This window comes from Crotalus tigris, unplaced genomic scaffold (assembly GCF_016545835.1).
Source record: "Crotalus tigris isolate CLP2741 ecotype Arizona unplaced genomic scaffold, ASM1654583v1 scf7180000023687.2574627, whole genome shotgun sequence".
NCBI classification, from domain to species: Eukaryota; Metazoa; Chordata; class Lepidosauria; order Squamata; family Viperidae; genus Crotalus; species Crotalus tigris.
Genome location: NW_024100118.1, coordinates 763,097 through 780,000, shown reverse-complemented (window position 1 = coordinate 780,000; position 16,904 = coordinate 763,097). Strand labels below are relative to the sequence as shown.

Sequence of the window (16,904 nt, the reverse complement as noted above, 5' to 3'; positions counted from 1 at the left end):
TCTGGTTTTATCCTATTTCTAAGGGCAATGTTCAAAAACCAGCTTTTTCATTTGTTATATTAAAGCAGAATGGCTGTGTTTGCATATGCATGCATGGATAACTAAGAACAGCTTCCAAACAGCTATAGCAATCTGCAAAAAATAACTGGATGTTTTAAAATGTATCTGTTGTCATGCATTCCAAAATATATCTTCCAGAGGGATGAGAGGGAAGAAAGGAGAGGAGAGAGAAAAGAGTAAAGGAGGGGAGAAGGAAGTAGGAAGGTTGGAGGAGAGGAGGAGAAGTGGGGAGAAAGGGGAGGAGAGTGGTGAAGGAGAGGAGAGGAAGAAGAGGGAAGAGAAGAAAGGGAGAAAGAAGGTAGAGAAGAAGGAGTGTAGATACGGTGAAAGGGGAAATGGGCGAGCAACACCAAAAGTCATGTGTATGTATTTATTTCATTTTATTAAAAGTATCTTATATATGAATGTAAAAAGAATGTATGTTAACATCTGATAAATATTACGGTATATGTATGGGGGAGAGTTTGGAAAAATAAAAAATTATTAAAAACAAAACAAAACACCAAAATATATCTTCCATAGGATTTACAAGCCCGTAATATTTGGGCATTTATTTTGCAAATGTCTCTTTGGAAAAAGTTAACTTTCAGTTAATTTTCAGATCCTTCATGGATTTAAAAATCAAGTGGGAGATGAAAATTGGAGGCGTTTCTCAGACCAGTTTCCTGTTCCTCTAAAAGAGCGCCTTGCAGCTTACTATGGAGTTTAACCTCATGTATTCAAGCTGCAGTACCATAATTAGAGGTAAATTATTTATCTTTCAACTATTTATGAGCTGCCTGTAGGACTTTTCCAATACATGAATTGTTCTGTTGTCTTTTTATTGGGCACACTATATATTTAACTACAGATAGTCCTCAACTTACAAAAGTTTGTTAATGATGGTTTGAAATAGTGATGGCCTCAAAAAGAGTATTTTATGGTTCGTAAAGCACTTCTAATTCACAAAACATTGCAAACACACAAACATACCCCCGTGGTTATGTGATTTGATTTGGGTTTTTGACAACTATTCGTACTTATGACTAGTTGCCAAGTGGCCTGAAAACGGGATCACCATTTGCAATCTTCACTATCAGCCTCGATTAAAAAAAAAAAAAAACAGTGGGGGAGCTGGCAGTAATGTTGTAAGCTGCTGCTACCTGCCAAGAGGACTCATACTCATACCTGGTTGCTGGCTGAAAGAGTTCCCTGTTAAAATCCAAGCAGGCACAGAATTGAAATCCTTTGGCACACAGTTCTTTCAGCCAACGCTAAGGGGTGAGAGGGAGTTGTAATACAAGTAAGATTTTCAGCCTCTTGAGTGTAGATGCACGCAGTAAGGAAAGGAGTGCAGGATGCTTCAGGACACCCAAGCACATAATTGTCTCTCAAAGCAAATCCTACTTGGATTTTCATCTCCTGAGCAGAGGGGCAATGCAGTAAGGTGCAGCGTGCAAGGTGTCTCCAAGGTGGGGTGGGGGCCTTGGAGGCCTAGAGCAGGCATGTATAAGTATATCTCTGCTCAGAGGCTGAATATCTGCTTGGATTTTGGCAGAGAAGATTTTGAGTTCCTGAGCAGAAAGACGTTCATGCAGCCTGCACTCGGCCTTCAGGGGCATCCCACAGTGCTTACCCATCCTATTAACAACCACAAAATCGTATCAAGGTAACTGTTATTGAGTGAAACGCTCATGTGTTGTCTCATTTAATGACCGCTTCACTCAGTGACAAGATTTCAATCATTAGCAAATTTTTGTAATCTCATGTTTTAAAAAAAAAACATGAACAATGAAAACTGTCCTTGAGTGTACTTTATTAGTTCTGTAGAACTGAATTTGGGGGGTAAAAGAGTGATACCTGAATTGTAATTTCTGTGCATATTATACAAGCTTTTAATAAACATTAGCAGAGACAATGGGCCTACCTACACAATGTTGTCCCTAAATGTTAGTGATTTAATTGATTGTATGATTGAATAAATTGTATGATTTAATTGAGCTTATTATTTCAGGTATAAATGGAAGTAGAAATACTATGAGGTCTGTTGATGAAAAATTAATACAAAAATGTTCAAGAAATAGCAGTTAACTTCACTCTAAAAGTACTACAGTGGTGCTCTGTTATGCTGCATACTACAGAGCAACACTAATTTGTATTTCCTATCTGTGTTAAGAAGCGTGTATTAATCATAAATAATTTGCTTTCTGAATAAAACCTTGTATTTGTTTCTTTCAGGTCCTTCAGTCTGGAAGACTGAGAGGAAGCCTCTGCACCCAGGGAAAAATGTTACCCTTTACTGGGGGGAAGGGTAAACCAGTAGGGAATACAGTACAATCCCAAGCCTACTGGGAGGGGCGGGAGGGAGGTGTTGCCGTCACTGTATTAAGCCGATGTTGGGAAATGTTTTAACATCTGGAGCTTTTGTGGGTGGAAATCTGTCTCCTGTTACAATTCTGCACTGGATGTGAAGATGCGCAAAAAAGTTTGTTCACAACAGCATATTCTGCAATATTATGGGGAATTGTACCAAAATGAAATTATAAAATAGATCCATAGGGGATATGTAAAGCGAAAATACATTGTGTTCATGCGATAAAGGAAACAGAAGAATGGAATTACAGACAGTTAAAGGTATAACAAGGGGTTTCTGTATTGTTTCATCTTGATGGGATTCCTAAGTATTGCATGTTGATGAAGAACTAAACAAATGAAGTTAGTAGAGTTAAGGTGAAGCTTGCTACCTATATTAGGAGTAAGCACTTGCAGTATACAAATTTAAATAACCCCATAATGAAGTAATAAAGGCTAAAGCAAACAAATGAAGCAACCTGCAAGATGCCAAATGTGTCGCTCCTTTTCATTTTTAGTGGGGGGAAAAAAAGGGCATTTCAGAGGAAAGATTAATCTTTTTAATTTTCCATTTAAAGGGTAGTAGATATGATTTGATGGTTGTGCTTCATTAGATTTAATTTCTAGAGTAAGGCATAATTCTTAATGTGCAGTTTAAGGTTTGGGCATGCATTTTGGGTCATAATGATCAAGCATATTTTTAGTGGGAAAGTAGCATGCTTGCATCAAGGAGTGAGAGTGGTAAACATTACTTACCTTGCGCCAGTTTTGTGTTGCAGTTTACCAATTCGTGCAGTATAACCCTGCCTTTAAAATTCCTTTAAAATTCTGTGGATTTTATTTTTATTAAGATATAAGTATAAAATACTGTAGTGACAATTAGGCCTCAAAATAATTTTTAGGATCTCTTAGGAATATGATTGATATTGTAATGTGTAACCTGCACAATGTGGAAAGCAGATATAGCTGTGCGAAGTATTGCCTCTGTGCTGTCAGTGTGATGTGCTTTCTGCATGGTTATACTATTAGTGATTTTTATCAAATCTTCTAAAATGAGTTATAAGGTAAGACCTGTTAAAGGTTACATAAATGTTAGTTGATGCCTAAGACAATTGTAGAAAATTGATGACATGATTGCTACATTTCAGTGTTTATTCACACCCAACATATTTTATTGTTCTCCATAAAGCATGATCTTAAGAGATGCATAAGTTAGTATATGTAAAGCAGGGTATCTACACGGTGTCAGCGCATATTGGGGGCCCATTGTGTCTTAGACCACAAAAGGGTGCAGGTAAAAAGCTACAGAGTGAATGTTTGTTTGGATCCTTTTCATTTCATTTGTTTAGCTTTTCTGCTTCCCTTTTCTATTTGCTTGTATTTCTGTGAATAAATCCTTGTTAAGTTTACCTTTTACTTTTCTTTCCATGTGTATTTTCTTATGTACTGTGAATGTGAAAATCTAACTGGTACACTTGATTTTGTGTTACTATAAAAGTGAAAGTGTGATTAATTTAGACTGCATAAAGAGTATCCCATGATGATAAAGGAAAAATGGAAAGACAATAATTCTGCTGGTCAGAGATAAAGCCACACTTTTCCATTTTCCCTTAAATGCTGCAAAATCAATAATCTGTGCAAAAAAAAGAAAAGAAAAGCCATAACAACCGCCTTACATTTTAGCTTCTCATCTTTACATTGAAAAAATACATACTGGATAACCGTTTTGTAGAGAATGACTGTATGATTTTGATTCTTTTTAAGGTCTATTGTACGATTTAGCCATTGCACTGAACACCAACCTTGTATGAGTGTGAATTTATGAAATCTTATTTCAGGCTTTTTTTAATGCATGGGAGCATGCACAAGTCCTATACATTCCTTTTTTTTCCTTTGTAAATTTCATTGGGGTCAAATATGTTTGAAAATGATTTATTACAATATGTCCTGTATAAACGTCTATGAACAGGTTTATGCTACTATGCCATTAAAACCACTGGAATAAAATTACATATAGTGATCTACTTTCAACTAACTTCTTGTATTGAAAGCCAGAACTTTCAGCTGACCTTTGCTGTAGCTTTTTCAATCAAGGAAGTATATACCAATTCCAAAGAAAGTAAATCTTAACATTTATTAAGGCCAGAACTTGCCTTTTGGCAAGAGTTTACATTTCTATGTGGAATTCTCAAAGACAAAACTTTATTTATTTTGGCCCTTGTGTAGGTGAACTGTAGTTGCCGATAACATTAAAGTTTTGTGCATAGAAGCTACTTATATAGGAGAGAAAATTTTATTACATGGGTTAATATAAAGGGATGTGACTTTTATTGTAATGTAGCTGATTTCGCAGAAAAATAACAAAGCAATACTGCAGTTAGAATTAACAAATTAAGGCTTCATAGCAAACCATATTCATAGTCAGCAAAATTACAATATACTTGCAGAAGCTGCTTGGTATAGAATTTGAAGTAAGAATTCTAATACAACACTAAGTTGTAAATCAAATATATTGCATCATGGGATATATAAAACATCTTAATTCTTTTTGTGTATTCTTGACAATTTTGAATGTTGATTGAATGTTATTCTGTAGAATTGTATGTTTGTCTTTGTTACATTCCAGTGTTCTCTGCCTCTTGGCATGCTACAGGCACGGCTTAACTAAATCTGCTCCTTACACAGTGAATAAGTGCTTAGTGTGCTAAACTACAGAAATAGCCGCTGCTAAGTGATGTAGATTTTCTACTTGAATATTTTTGTTGTAGGAACCTCAGGAGGTCAGTGTTTACTGTTTTATATATGGCTTTGTTTTCATGTTGAAGGCCCCTTTGCTTTTTGAAGGATTCTAACAATGAACAAAGCTGCTGATCAACCTAAGTTGGTAACAGAAAGTATATTTTAAAAAAATATAAATAAAAGTATCTCCTTTGCAGTTCAACTTGGCTAATGTAGAAAGAGTTTTTGATTGTTGAGTTTGTGACTATTAAGGGGGAAAAAAATCTTACCTATGGTCTTTCTTTGCATTTCTTTCAGTTGAAGGGGAATGGATAACATTTTGTACAATTTTTATTTTTTTTCTAAGCTGGTATGTAGAAATCAGGTCTTTGATCTAGATTTCAGTGTTTAATGGTATTTAATTTGAAGTACTATACATTTCAGAGGACTCATTTCCAAGTAAGTATGCTAAGGACTGTAGTCTTGGTTTATTGCCATGCTGAAGATAAAGTCATGGTAACATTCATAAAATACATAGCCAATAGATTTTTTTTAAAGTAATATTACTTTTGTAATAAACAATATTGACACTGTGATACTTTTTCCTTTAGCATTGGCATTGAAGTATTTAAGCTACATAAATACTGTGTAATTTAGATTTATACTATTGTAAGAGGATTTCCAAAGCTGAAATTTCTGTTATTTAGATAAGAAATATTCACACTAGTTTTATCTCAGGTAAATAATCTTGTACCCTTTTGGTTAGATAGAGGCTTATTTCATAAGAGTACCAGTTTGTTGTTCATATAGAATTGCCTAATGTCTTAAACTTTCATATCTAAATTGAGTTACTATGGGACAGCAATTGCTTATTTTATTCATATTGAATGTATTAACAAGGATGTATAACATTCTTTTTAAGAGATGAGTGCATCTGTATGAATAGTACCCAATTATCACCGTAAAAAAGACTTTATACTGTGCAGTGCAAAGTTATGTTTCTGATATAAAACAAAAGAGATTATGACCTGGAATATGTTCATATCTAAGTAGCCTAGGTTTTTTTAGAATAATGAATGCCTAGAGAATACACACAAAAAATATCCTTGTTTCTGCTGTAAACTACTATATGCCAAGCAGTAATCTCTTAAATTAACATTGCTATTTAATATGTATGTTTTACTGTGGTAAGCATTTGGCTCTTTAGGATATTTTGATTTTGAGGTGTTAGATTAACAATTTGACATTTTAATACAGTTTAATACTGCACTAAAATTTCTGATGTTCTTAATTAAAAATGTCTGCAGTTTAAGCTATACTCTTTATATTTACTTGTCAAATCAAATCAGTGTTTAGGCGGTCCTGACTGAAATTTTAATACAGTGTAGTTTCATCACTAAGAGACTGAGTGAAAACCTAACAGAGAAACTTTAATGGTTATATTAAAGTAATTATTCAATCTTATTTTGCTGGATAGATGCACTTTTAAACAAGTTAGTTAAACTGCAAATTAATTGTAGTATTGATGATATGGTATTTCCCTAACTTTCCCAACCTAATAACTTGATTCTTGTGCGACAGTTCATTTTAGAATCAGTACTACTTTTGTATGTACATTTAAAACATTTGGGATGGCACATTTTTGTCTTCTTTCCCCTAAAGATACTATACTTTTTCTCCTAATTAACTTTGTCATACGGTTGTTTATTTGAATTGGATTACCAACAGTAGTTAAAACAATAAAGTAGCCAGATCTTTCTGCTGACAACTTAGGTTGTATGAGTTTTGCTTGGAAGCATTAAATTGGATGTGTTTTCCATATGTGTTAGAATATTCCCTTCAAACATATCCTTCAGCAACTTCTCAAACTTTATTAAGTTGATTTTTCTTGTCTGCCTCTGCCAACAAAGCTTCATTTTAAACACAATATGGTTTCAATTTTTGATAAGCTGCTGAATTCTAAAGAATTTTTGGGGCCACCAAATATTTTGGATCATGCAGAGAATATATATTGTAATGTAGTAATTTTGTATTTACATTTGTATGATGTGATAATAGATGTGAATGTTAATCACTGCTTGATTATGTTAATAAAATTTGTTTAAATAGATGCTGCACTCTGATTCTTAATGAAAAGAGAAGGAGCCATTGAAAACTGATTTGTTTTAATTGAATTATTCATTTATTTAGCTTCCAGTTTGTCTTGATATTTGGGAAGAAATTATTGGCTACAGGAAAAAACATTTTAAAAGATTTAATTAACATAGAATACTATGTTTAAATATATATACACATTGCTTTTTCTTTGGCTTTGTAGCAGCAAATAGGCAAAATCAACTAGGTTTTGAGATGTGCCTTTTTACACAATTTAATATGAATTGAATTTCTATTTTAGGATCTTATTTTCCAACTGAATATTAAATTACTAAATTAATATATTTTATTTATATTTGCAACAGAGAAATGTTGCCATGGTTAATATCTGGCATCAAGACTGGCATTTCTTGGATGATAAGAAGTGACTTAAATGAAGTCACTGGGTTTTTGTCATAGTTGAATTTAATACGACACTTGCAAAAATAAAAGCTTTAGGATAACTCTAAGGAAGAATTGCACATTTATTTTCTTAAGTAACTAACATAAACTTAAAAAAACAGCACAAGCATATAAAGAATTCTGAGCTATAAAAGAAGGTGGAGAATGTCCAAAGTTTGGCTTTTCACAAATCTTAAAAGGCATTTCAAAAATGGTTCTATTTCAAAAAAAAAAAAAGGTTCCATTTCTGGTCTGGCTTCCCAATAAATTGCAATTTATAAAGTGCTCTTCGGTTATCACAGATTGCATATCCACTTTGGCAATTCCTAAGGTAACACGATCCAAGTCATGTTATAGATCCAAGCTAGCATCTGGGTTTGAATCTGAAAATACATTGGCAATATTGTACATAATCTGATCTTCTGATTATCAAACTATTAAGTTTTCCTAGCCATTTATATAAATATACAAAATACACTGCAGTACTATTTAATTTTTATTTATTCCATTTGGACAGCCACTCATCTCACCTAAGTAACTGAGTGGTTCACAGCAGTTAAAAACAAGAAAAAATAAATTGTAAAACCTTCAATAACTATGATCAGTGGCAAAATGTGTAAATTCAGCACAGCCATTGCAAAAACTCTCCACTAATGCCAATGGCAAAGCCTTGTCTTCAAAATCAAAGAGGGTTAGGGCCAATCCAGAATCTGGAGGAATGATGTTACAAAGGGTGTATGTATGCAACCTGGATCCTGCCAGACGATCCTCTTTAATAGACCTTTCCTGAATATTTTAATAATAAAAAAAAATCCAGAGTACCTAAACAGTAATCCTTACAAGATTCTATGGTCTTGGTTGATGAATAGATAAATTATTTAGAAATTGGGATATAAGGCTAAATCTTTTTAATAGGCAGTGAAAGGAATGAAATCTGAGATAGGCATATCCAGGAATATTGGGGATAATATTAAGTCTAGTTTGCAAAACCCGTTTAGATGGAAATCAGTGGATACATAAAAGCACATCTTCTCATTTGTAACTTACTTACAAATGAAAAAATTACCAGAGATGCACACATTAAAATACATGCAAGTGAAAATAATCAAATAACTACCTAGTATACCAGGTTTTTTGCATCTTTATATTATTTCAAGCTACAAAAGCTAACAGTGTAAAGACATAGAGAAAATACATATAGCACCACAAAATCCTTTAAAATATTGGTGATGTAATTATACTGAACATTAAAGTTTTGTATCAGCAGACCAGTTTTTATTCTATGAACTGCTTGTCTACATTCTTGATATCATGAAATATGGTAACTGATTTTGAAAATGCTCTATCCAAAAAAAAATCTGAACTAGGAATGTCTATTAATCTTCTTACTTTGCTTAATAATAATGCAATTCAGCAAAAGGCAGTCAGAATAATTTAAACTGGAAATTGTTGTAGCAGGATATATAAAAAAGCTTATGGAAGGCTGTTAGGGTTTAATAGATGGGCAGTTGGGGCTGGCAGTGCAGAGTATTGTACAGATGGGATATGAGTAGCAATAGACACAATAGCAGATGAATCTAGGGAAATACAAGCATGATATAACCATGGTTTTCAGTATATTATGCTCTTTCACAGACAAATGAATGTAAAATTTGAACAGAATACTGAGTATACAGTGCAAAAGGTTGTATCTACAGTGTGCTTTTCAAGTTAAAAACATCTCTCCCTTAAAAATCAACTGATGATAGGTTAAAGGAATATATATTTAAAGAAAATGAGTAAATGCACTACTTTTCTGTATCCGTACACCTCTTCTATATCTATACATGGGAAGGTAGAATTTTTATTTCTCCCATTAATCGTTAACACTTATCCTCTGGAATGTCAATCTAATTTTTTTTAACATATCAGCCTTTACATCAAATGCCACAGAAATAGTGATTAACAGCATTAGTACCAAAGAAATTAAATAGGGCATGAGACAAGAGTTATACAGTAGTTTTCTCCAGTTCCTTGTGTATCCATAAAACAAGCTATCACACGAATGTCAGATTTAAAATAGCAACAGTTGTCTCTGATCTATGCAATGTGCATCACTGCTGATCATTTTACTAAGCAATAAGAACAAAAACTATATAATTTACACATTGAGGGAACACATTTTAAAACCACTGCTCTAGAAATGATAGAAATCACTGAGTATTCACTTAGTGCATCATTTTTGAACATAATTTCAAAATTTCAGATTTTCTTTATGGGTATCACACATAGGAAAAACAAGGTCCTAAGCAAGAATAATTGCAAAGGCTGGTTATTTAAAGTGCATTGTAAAGAACAGAAAGACCTGTTCTGAATATGAGTATTTGGTGGGCATTTCCTTTCAGTGCTAGATCTTGCACAAACAGTCCCTAATCTCTGGCGTGTGATATTGTCCTATAAGATGATGCAAGAATGAGATGCTATTAAAAACGTTTCTTTCCAACAAAAAAATAATTCTAATTTCAGTGTTGACTTCAATTATTTTACAACCAGTGTGATCTTTCATTAATTTAAAAATAGTTGTTTATGCTAAAACTCTTATTTTAGTGGTAGAGCATGTTTCTTTATGTATAGTGTGAAGGAAATGCAGATGCGCTATATCAGACATGTCAAACTTGTGACATCACGTGATATCGTGCAACGTATCGGGACTGTTTTGCCATTGCTGGCAATGGGGAAGGCGCAACTTCCGCGTGATGCGTCTGGCCCATGGGCCGGCAGTTTGACACCCATGCGCTATATGAAAAGATTATATTTTTTTCATAATCAGGACGTAATGGCCTCACACAAGAAAATAATGGATTAAAATGAATATCTCCTAAAGTATATTGAAATATAAAAGAGAATTGAGCTCAAAATTTCAAAATAGAGTAATAATATGAGGTGGAAAGAGCAAAAACTTCACCCACCTAGCATGATTTGATGAAAACCTCAAGAATGTTACAAATTGGCCTCAGATTTGTGGAAAACAAAGACCTATGAAACCAGCAGTCATGTTAGAGGCAAAATTTAATTTCCAAATGGTGGAACTAGTTTTAGAGCAAAGAATGAAATAAAAATCAGGTAGGTAATATTTTCTTGAAGTATAGTAAGGCAATAAACAAGTGCATCTGACAAAGAACAAGAGTGAATGAGAACTACAAGAAACAGTTACAGCATTCTACATTTGAGTGACAGCTCATTGGCAAGTGCAATGGTAAGTCTGTAGAAGATTTTATGAAATAACAAAATGTGGGGAACTAGAGACAAAAGGTATATGGCCCAATATGTTTTGTGTTAATGTGATATGGAATGATTGCAATTTAGTAAACAGACTCTTAATCTTGATTAAGAAAAATATATTCTAGAATAAAATACTCATATACTCTTGAAAAGCATGTACTATTTTTGATTTTGTATAAAACAAAAAGGATACTATAGTAAAGAACATCTCTCCCCCCTTCAATTAGCTAACCCTCCCAGGCTTTTTTAAAAAGTTTGTTTCATTATTTTGTAAGTCAAGAATTACCTGTATTTCCTTTTATCTTACACTTGTCTATTTATAATAATAATAGTAAAGTTGGAAGGGACCTTGGAGGTCATCTAGTCCAACCCCCTGCTCAGGCAGGAAACCCTACACCATTTCGGCCAAATGGCTGTCCAGTCTCTTCTTAAAAACCTCCAGTGTTGGAGCATTTACTGCTTCTGGAGGCAGGTTGTTCCACTGATTAATTGTTCTCACTGTCTGGAAGTTTCTCCGTTATTCTAGGTTGCTTCTCTACTTGATTAGTTTCCACCCATTGCTTCTTGTCCTGCCTTCAGGTGCTTTGGAAAATAGCTTGATTCCCTCTTCTTTATGGCAGCCCCTGAGATATTGGAATACTGCTATCATGTCCCCCCTTGTCCTTCTCTTCGTTAAACTAGACATACCCAATTCTAGCAACCATTCCTTATATTTCTTTTTGTTCTTTGTTTAATATTGCTTACCCAAAAAGATAGACAGTGATGCGTACATCTATTAAAATTATAAATTGAGACCAAGGAAACTCATGTATGAGGACAGAACCAGCACTATATAAAACTCCCTATAAAACATGTATTTTTCAGGGTTTCCAATTTAGGATATAGAGTATTCCTCCTAACCAAATAACAAAATCCTTGTTCAACACAGGCACACCTCTGCCCTAAAAATAATAATTGAAGGCTTCTCCATCTCTGCCCTCCCTCATGGCTTAATAGACTGGGGCCTGTATGAAAATAAAAACCAACAGAATAATCACTTCCTCCCTGCAAGATTGACTATCAATAAGGTGTTTGTTTAATCTCTACTTCAATCTTATATGTATAATTGAAATGTGTTCATTTCAGCTGCCTTCTCTCAGTAAACGGTAAGTGTGCAATTTAACTTTTTACCTTGGTTTAACCAACCCTGATCTGCTTTTGCAGAATAAATAATGTATAATAATTGTTCTCTCCTATTAAGTTTGGTAAAAGGGTACTCCCCTAAAGTACTGTCCCAGGAAGTGCTGGAAAACAGGAATTAAACAGAAAATTCTCAATTACAGAGATCATTCTTTTATTAGTGGATACTGTTATAGCACTTGGAAATCAACTGAAATCTTCACTTCCCCAGAGATCTAAGTAGTATGAAATTGTTAACTATTGCCCTAAATACTGTAGTTGTCCTCATTTAGCAACCATTCAGTTACCATATTGATGAGAAAATAACTCAATCCTTACTTTTACAACTTTCACAATTCTGTAAAGCAAAGGGAAGATGAAGTAAAATTGTATGTATAGTTGTAATTTCTTTTAGTGACCATTTGGTTTACATCGCTCCTCTCTTGAACTTTTGGGAGGGTTTTTTTTCCTGCCTGGAAGTTGTACGAAAAGCAGATGTGTTCCGGAAAACACAGATTTATCATAACCGATTCGCCAAACTCAACAAAAAATAAGGTATCGGTTCTACCCAACTGGTGCTACCCCACCACTGCCTATGACCATTTTCACCCTTACCACCATTGCAGCATCCCCATGATCACGTGATCAAAATTTAGATTCTTGGCAGACTCACATTTATGACAATTGCAATGTCGCATAGTTATGTGATCCCCTTTTGCTACCTTCTGACAAGCAAAGTCAATGTGGAAGCCAGATTCACTTAATAACCGTGTTACTAATTTAACAACAGCAGTTATTTGCATAACTGGGAAGAAAGATCATAAAACGGGGCAAAACTCACTTAAATGTCTCACTTAGCAACAGAAATTTCGGGCTCAATTGTGGTTGTAAGTCAAGGACTACCTATATTGCAAAGGAAAAAAAACTATGTCAGGACTCCAGTCAAATTTTGTTAAATACAATAAGATGAATATTATGTTTCTATTAACATAATCCTGTGAGCTGTGTTCATCTTCTGCATCATCACAACCTAATAAATTATGACCTGTGCTAAATTCTCTTGCACAACTACTTAGCTCTTCAGACAAAGTGAACTAGAAATCAAGACACTATAGCAACCTTGGCTCTTTTATGACTTGTGGACTTCAACTCCCAGAATTCCTGAGCCAGCATGGCTAAGCATGGAAATCTCTCCCTTTTCCCTCAGCATGGCTGGCTCAGGAATTCTGGGAATTGAAGTCCACAAGTCATAAAAGAGCCAAGGTTGCCTACCCCTGCTATAGCGTATCTTAGTAACAGGCAATGTTTGAAAAGGCCACAGCCAGGTTTATTCCTGTAACCCACTAACAAGGAATCAGCTTGACTGGTGGGAGGGGAGAGGGACTTTGAATGTTTGGGTTCTATCCATCTTTTCTTTTCCATCCATCCTAGAAGGACCCTGGAGCCTGCGCCCCCTTTCGACCAGACTTGCAATCCCCCAAATCCTGATACCGTAAACACCCCGCGGCTCTCGCCTTTACCCTTCCACAATCCCGCCCGATTTAGCGCGCCTGCTCAATCCCTTCCCGCGGGGGGGGGGGCGGCCAGGCGCGTTCCAGCGTCTATGTTGTTTCGAACTTTGGTGCCTGCGCCTTGACCGGCCATCTGGCGTCTGCGCATGCGTCTGCCTGCCTGGATTCAGGAGAGGGAGTGAGGCAGGCGGAGGCAGTCGTGGTTGTGCCGTGAGGGAAAGGGCGGCGTTCGGAGACTGTTTCCTCTTTCCGAGAGAGGCCCCCGGTGACGGAAGGAGCCGGACCGAGTCGGCGAGATGGTCATGGAGTACTTCGTAGAAAGTTTTTGGGTAGGGGCTGCTTTGCTTGGGAGGGGCAGTCTTTTGTTGGAGGGCACGGAGGGTAAAGTCTCTCACTACAATAGCAGGGAAAGCGGCGAGATTCGGGCAGGCAGTTGGGTGAGCCGGAGCCGGCGGTGCCCCTTCGCGGCCCCTGCGCCACTTGGGAGCAGGGTTGGGGCCTGCCGTTGGATCGGTTCCTGCGGCAGCGAAGGCGCCGGTTGAGACGGAGGCTTTTTGTTTGCCGAGGAACTTCGCGGAAGCGTCCCGGGAAAGTCGGGGGAGCGGATCAGGGCAGCTCGAGGGACGCGTTCCTTCCCAAGCCACTTTCCTTGTAGGGCTCGTGTCCCAAGGGTCGCGGTTTGGGGGAAGGAGAGCACCTGCTTGGTCGCTCTCGCATCCCCCTTTTGGTTAGCTGAGGTTTGGGGACCGCGATCCGCGAGGAAGGTTTTAAGAAGCGACTTGGCCTGGTGGGATGGGATTGTTTACTTTTCTTTCCTGAGCTCCTGGGAACGAAACGCGAGAGCTTCGTTCACTGGAGGTTGATTCAGGAATCTCTCTCCTCCCAGGATTTCTAAATGCCACTGATATTTCGTTAAGGCTTTGGGAAATTACAACCACTCCGTAGTGTACGCTTAGTTCGTTGCCCTTCTCGGTTCTTTTCCTTAAATTTATCATGGGTAAGTGTTTTTGAAAGAAATGTCTTTAGACAAAGCAAGAAAAGGAAATGAATGGCAAGCTGAAGTTATCAGTTGAGAATTTATTGTTATGTACCTTGAGTACTTGAATTACGTAGAAGGATTAGTGGCATTTAAAAAAATAAAGGCAAGTTGATCCTTAAATTGATCCTGCAACTTAAGGACATTGTACATTTACCAGATTCCATGCTTATTTGTGCATACTGGTCAGGAGGGAAACTATTAAAGGTATGCTTTTTCCCTCTTTCTCTCTCCCTGACTTTAAAATTTAGAAGGAAACTCTACAAGTAATTATTAGTTGGGCAAGCCATAATCTTAAAAGTATGAACAGGCTGTTAACATAGACATTAACACTGGTTTAGTGTTAATGACTATCTTAAAAATTATAATGAAATGTCTCTGCAGAATTTCAAAAGGACTGTAAGTTTAGTTGCGAATTGAATTTGCTTTTTTTGAAACAATTGTTTAAAACTGTTGTGGGCTAATGCTGGTTAAGGTTGCAGATAAAATGTAACCATTAAAATAAAAGGAATCTATGAAATTTATACCTAAATAGGCATGTACATAATTATATTGCAAATGGTAAAAATAAACAATTTTATCTATTTCCAATATATGTAGTTGAGGTTTGAAGAGCCTTAAAATATCTTCTGTCATGGAAATGATTTTTTACATTCTCAAATTATGTTTACGCAGAAACTACTCCCATTGAAATCAATGAGATACACTCCCTAACATCTGTAACTTGGCTATCTTTCTATTTTGTCAGTACTGATGCAAAAGTTAGTATCCACAAAATGATTGCTGCTGCTGTGAATAGTACCTGAGATTACTTTTTGGAGAGAAGGTAGCTTTATTCGAGGTCATTACAACATTTGTGGTAATTCTGCAATTGCTTATATAGTGGCTTCCTTTTTCCAGAATCCAGAATCTGTGAAAATTGGGATGTAAATACTCCACCTATTTACCATCATTTATTATTTTTGCTTGATGAACATGAACACCCTCCATTTTTGTAACTGTTTTTGATTTGGCAAGAACAGCAACTGTTCCTGTAGAGAAATATTTGAACGCATTGTCAATAATATGTAAAACATTTTTTCCTGTTTGTTTTCAGTAAAAAATACTGGTATTTCTCAGGGATGCTCTTAATTCAAGTTTTACCTCAAGGCCATTACTGATCTTACTGTAGCTTATATTGGATGAGCAGTTGGCTAGGAACTTTCAGTATTATTATTTGCACCTGGAAATTTGAACATCATCAAAAACCCTCATAATTTTGGAAGAAAACAGTAACAAATGATTTCTGTGTTACTAAAAACAGCACAGTCATTTCTAGATCCTCACCAGAAGCCAAGTTTGACTTGAAAGAGTTTTATTATTAAGCTTATAATACTAATATTCACATTTTCAGTTCATAGCAGAGACATATTAACAAAGTGTTCATTAATGTTTGTGTTATTTTGGAGGCAGATCTTGATAGCGAAAGTGTCTTCTTAATTCTTATGGCATTCATCATTTTTGTGAATTATTTGGATGAGAGTGAATGAAGTAGTTATTAAGCCTGCCTAAAACACAAAGCAAAAATAAAACAATAACTAGCAACAAGGAAGAATACTTGATGAAATTCAATGTAAAGTCCAGTATTGAGGTACCAAGTAAATAAAATCAAAGGAACATAAGATGAAGGAGATTGACTTGACAATTGGAAATATGGAATAATGTAGATCTCCTAGTGGGCCATAAATTGAGTTGCTTAAAACATTCTTGGACTACATTAAAAAGTTAGCATATTGAAAAATGTTCAGCTTTTTAAAACTAAGTTGCGTATGTTCTTGACTTCAGATTTTAAGAAGGATATTGACAACACGCCACATTTCTCCAGTAATGGTGCACAGAAAGTATAGTTTATTTTCTGTTGTCTAGAGGAAAGGATTGGAGCAACCCAATGGAAGTATGTAAGACATTTACAGCAAAATAGTAAAAGTCTGAACAATTCTACTTGCAATATTTGAATTTTTCTTCTTATGCTTAGCTGAAATCTTATGTTTAGACATTTCTGCCCATTAATTCTAGTTTAGCCCAATGGATCAAAAGAAAATCGGCCTTTTTTATTCTCTCAGAAGTTTGTGCTGTGTAGATATTATTAATATCTTACAACTTGAAGTTTAACACATTTTGTTTCCTTTCTTGCTCATGAATAAATAGGATATGAGGCAATAAGTTTAAATAGGTTGTCATCATTGTAGAATAAGGTATGTTGACATATACTTTAAAATGGTATAGGTAGGCAAAGATAACTCAGGACTCAGCTC

At 35.5% G+C, this 16,904-nt stretch overlaps 2 protein-coding genes across 4 annotated transcripts in view; both read left to right on the top strand.

Moving 5' to 3' along the window:
• The window catches only part of TNPO1 (transportin 1), a 43,295-nt gene extending 36,076 nt beyond the window's left edge, over positions 1-7,219 (top strand). For both annotated transcript variants that reach the window (XM_039320710.1, XM_039320711.1), the window contains 2 exons: positions 662-804; positions 2,278-7,219. In XM_039320710.1, coding sequence (XP_039176644.1) covers positions 662-769 — 108 coding nt within the window. In that variant the 3' untranslated portion in view covers positions 770-804; positions 2,278-7,219. The remainder of the gene's footprint in view (positions 1-661; positions 805-2,277) is intronic.
• Positions 7,220-13,735: 6,516 nt separating this feature from the next.
• Positions 13,736-16,904, top strand: part of FCHO2 (FCH and mu domain containing endocytic adaptor 2) — an 81,624-nt gene continuing 78,455 nt past the window's right edge. For both annotated transcript variants that reach the window (XM_039320714.1, XM_039320713.1), the window contains exon 1: positions 13,736-13,903. In XM_039320714.1, the coding sequence (XP_039176648.1) occupies positions 13,871-13,903 (33 nt within the window). In that variant the 5' untranslated portion in view covers positions 13,736-13,870. The remainder of the gene's footprint in view (positions 13,904-16,904) is intronic.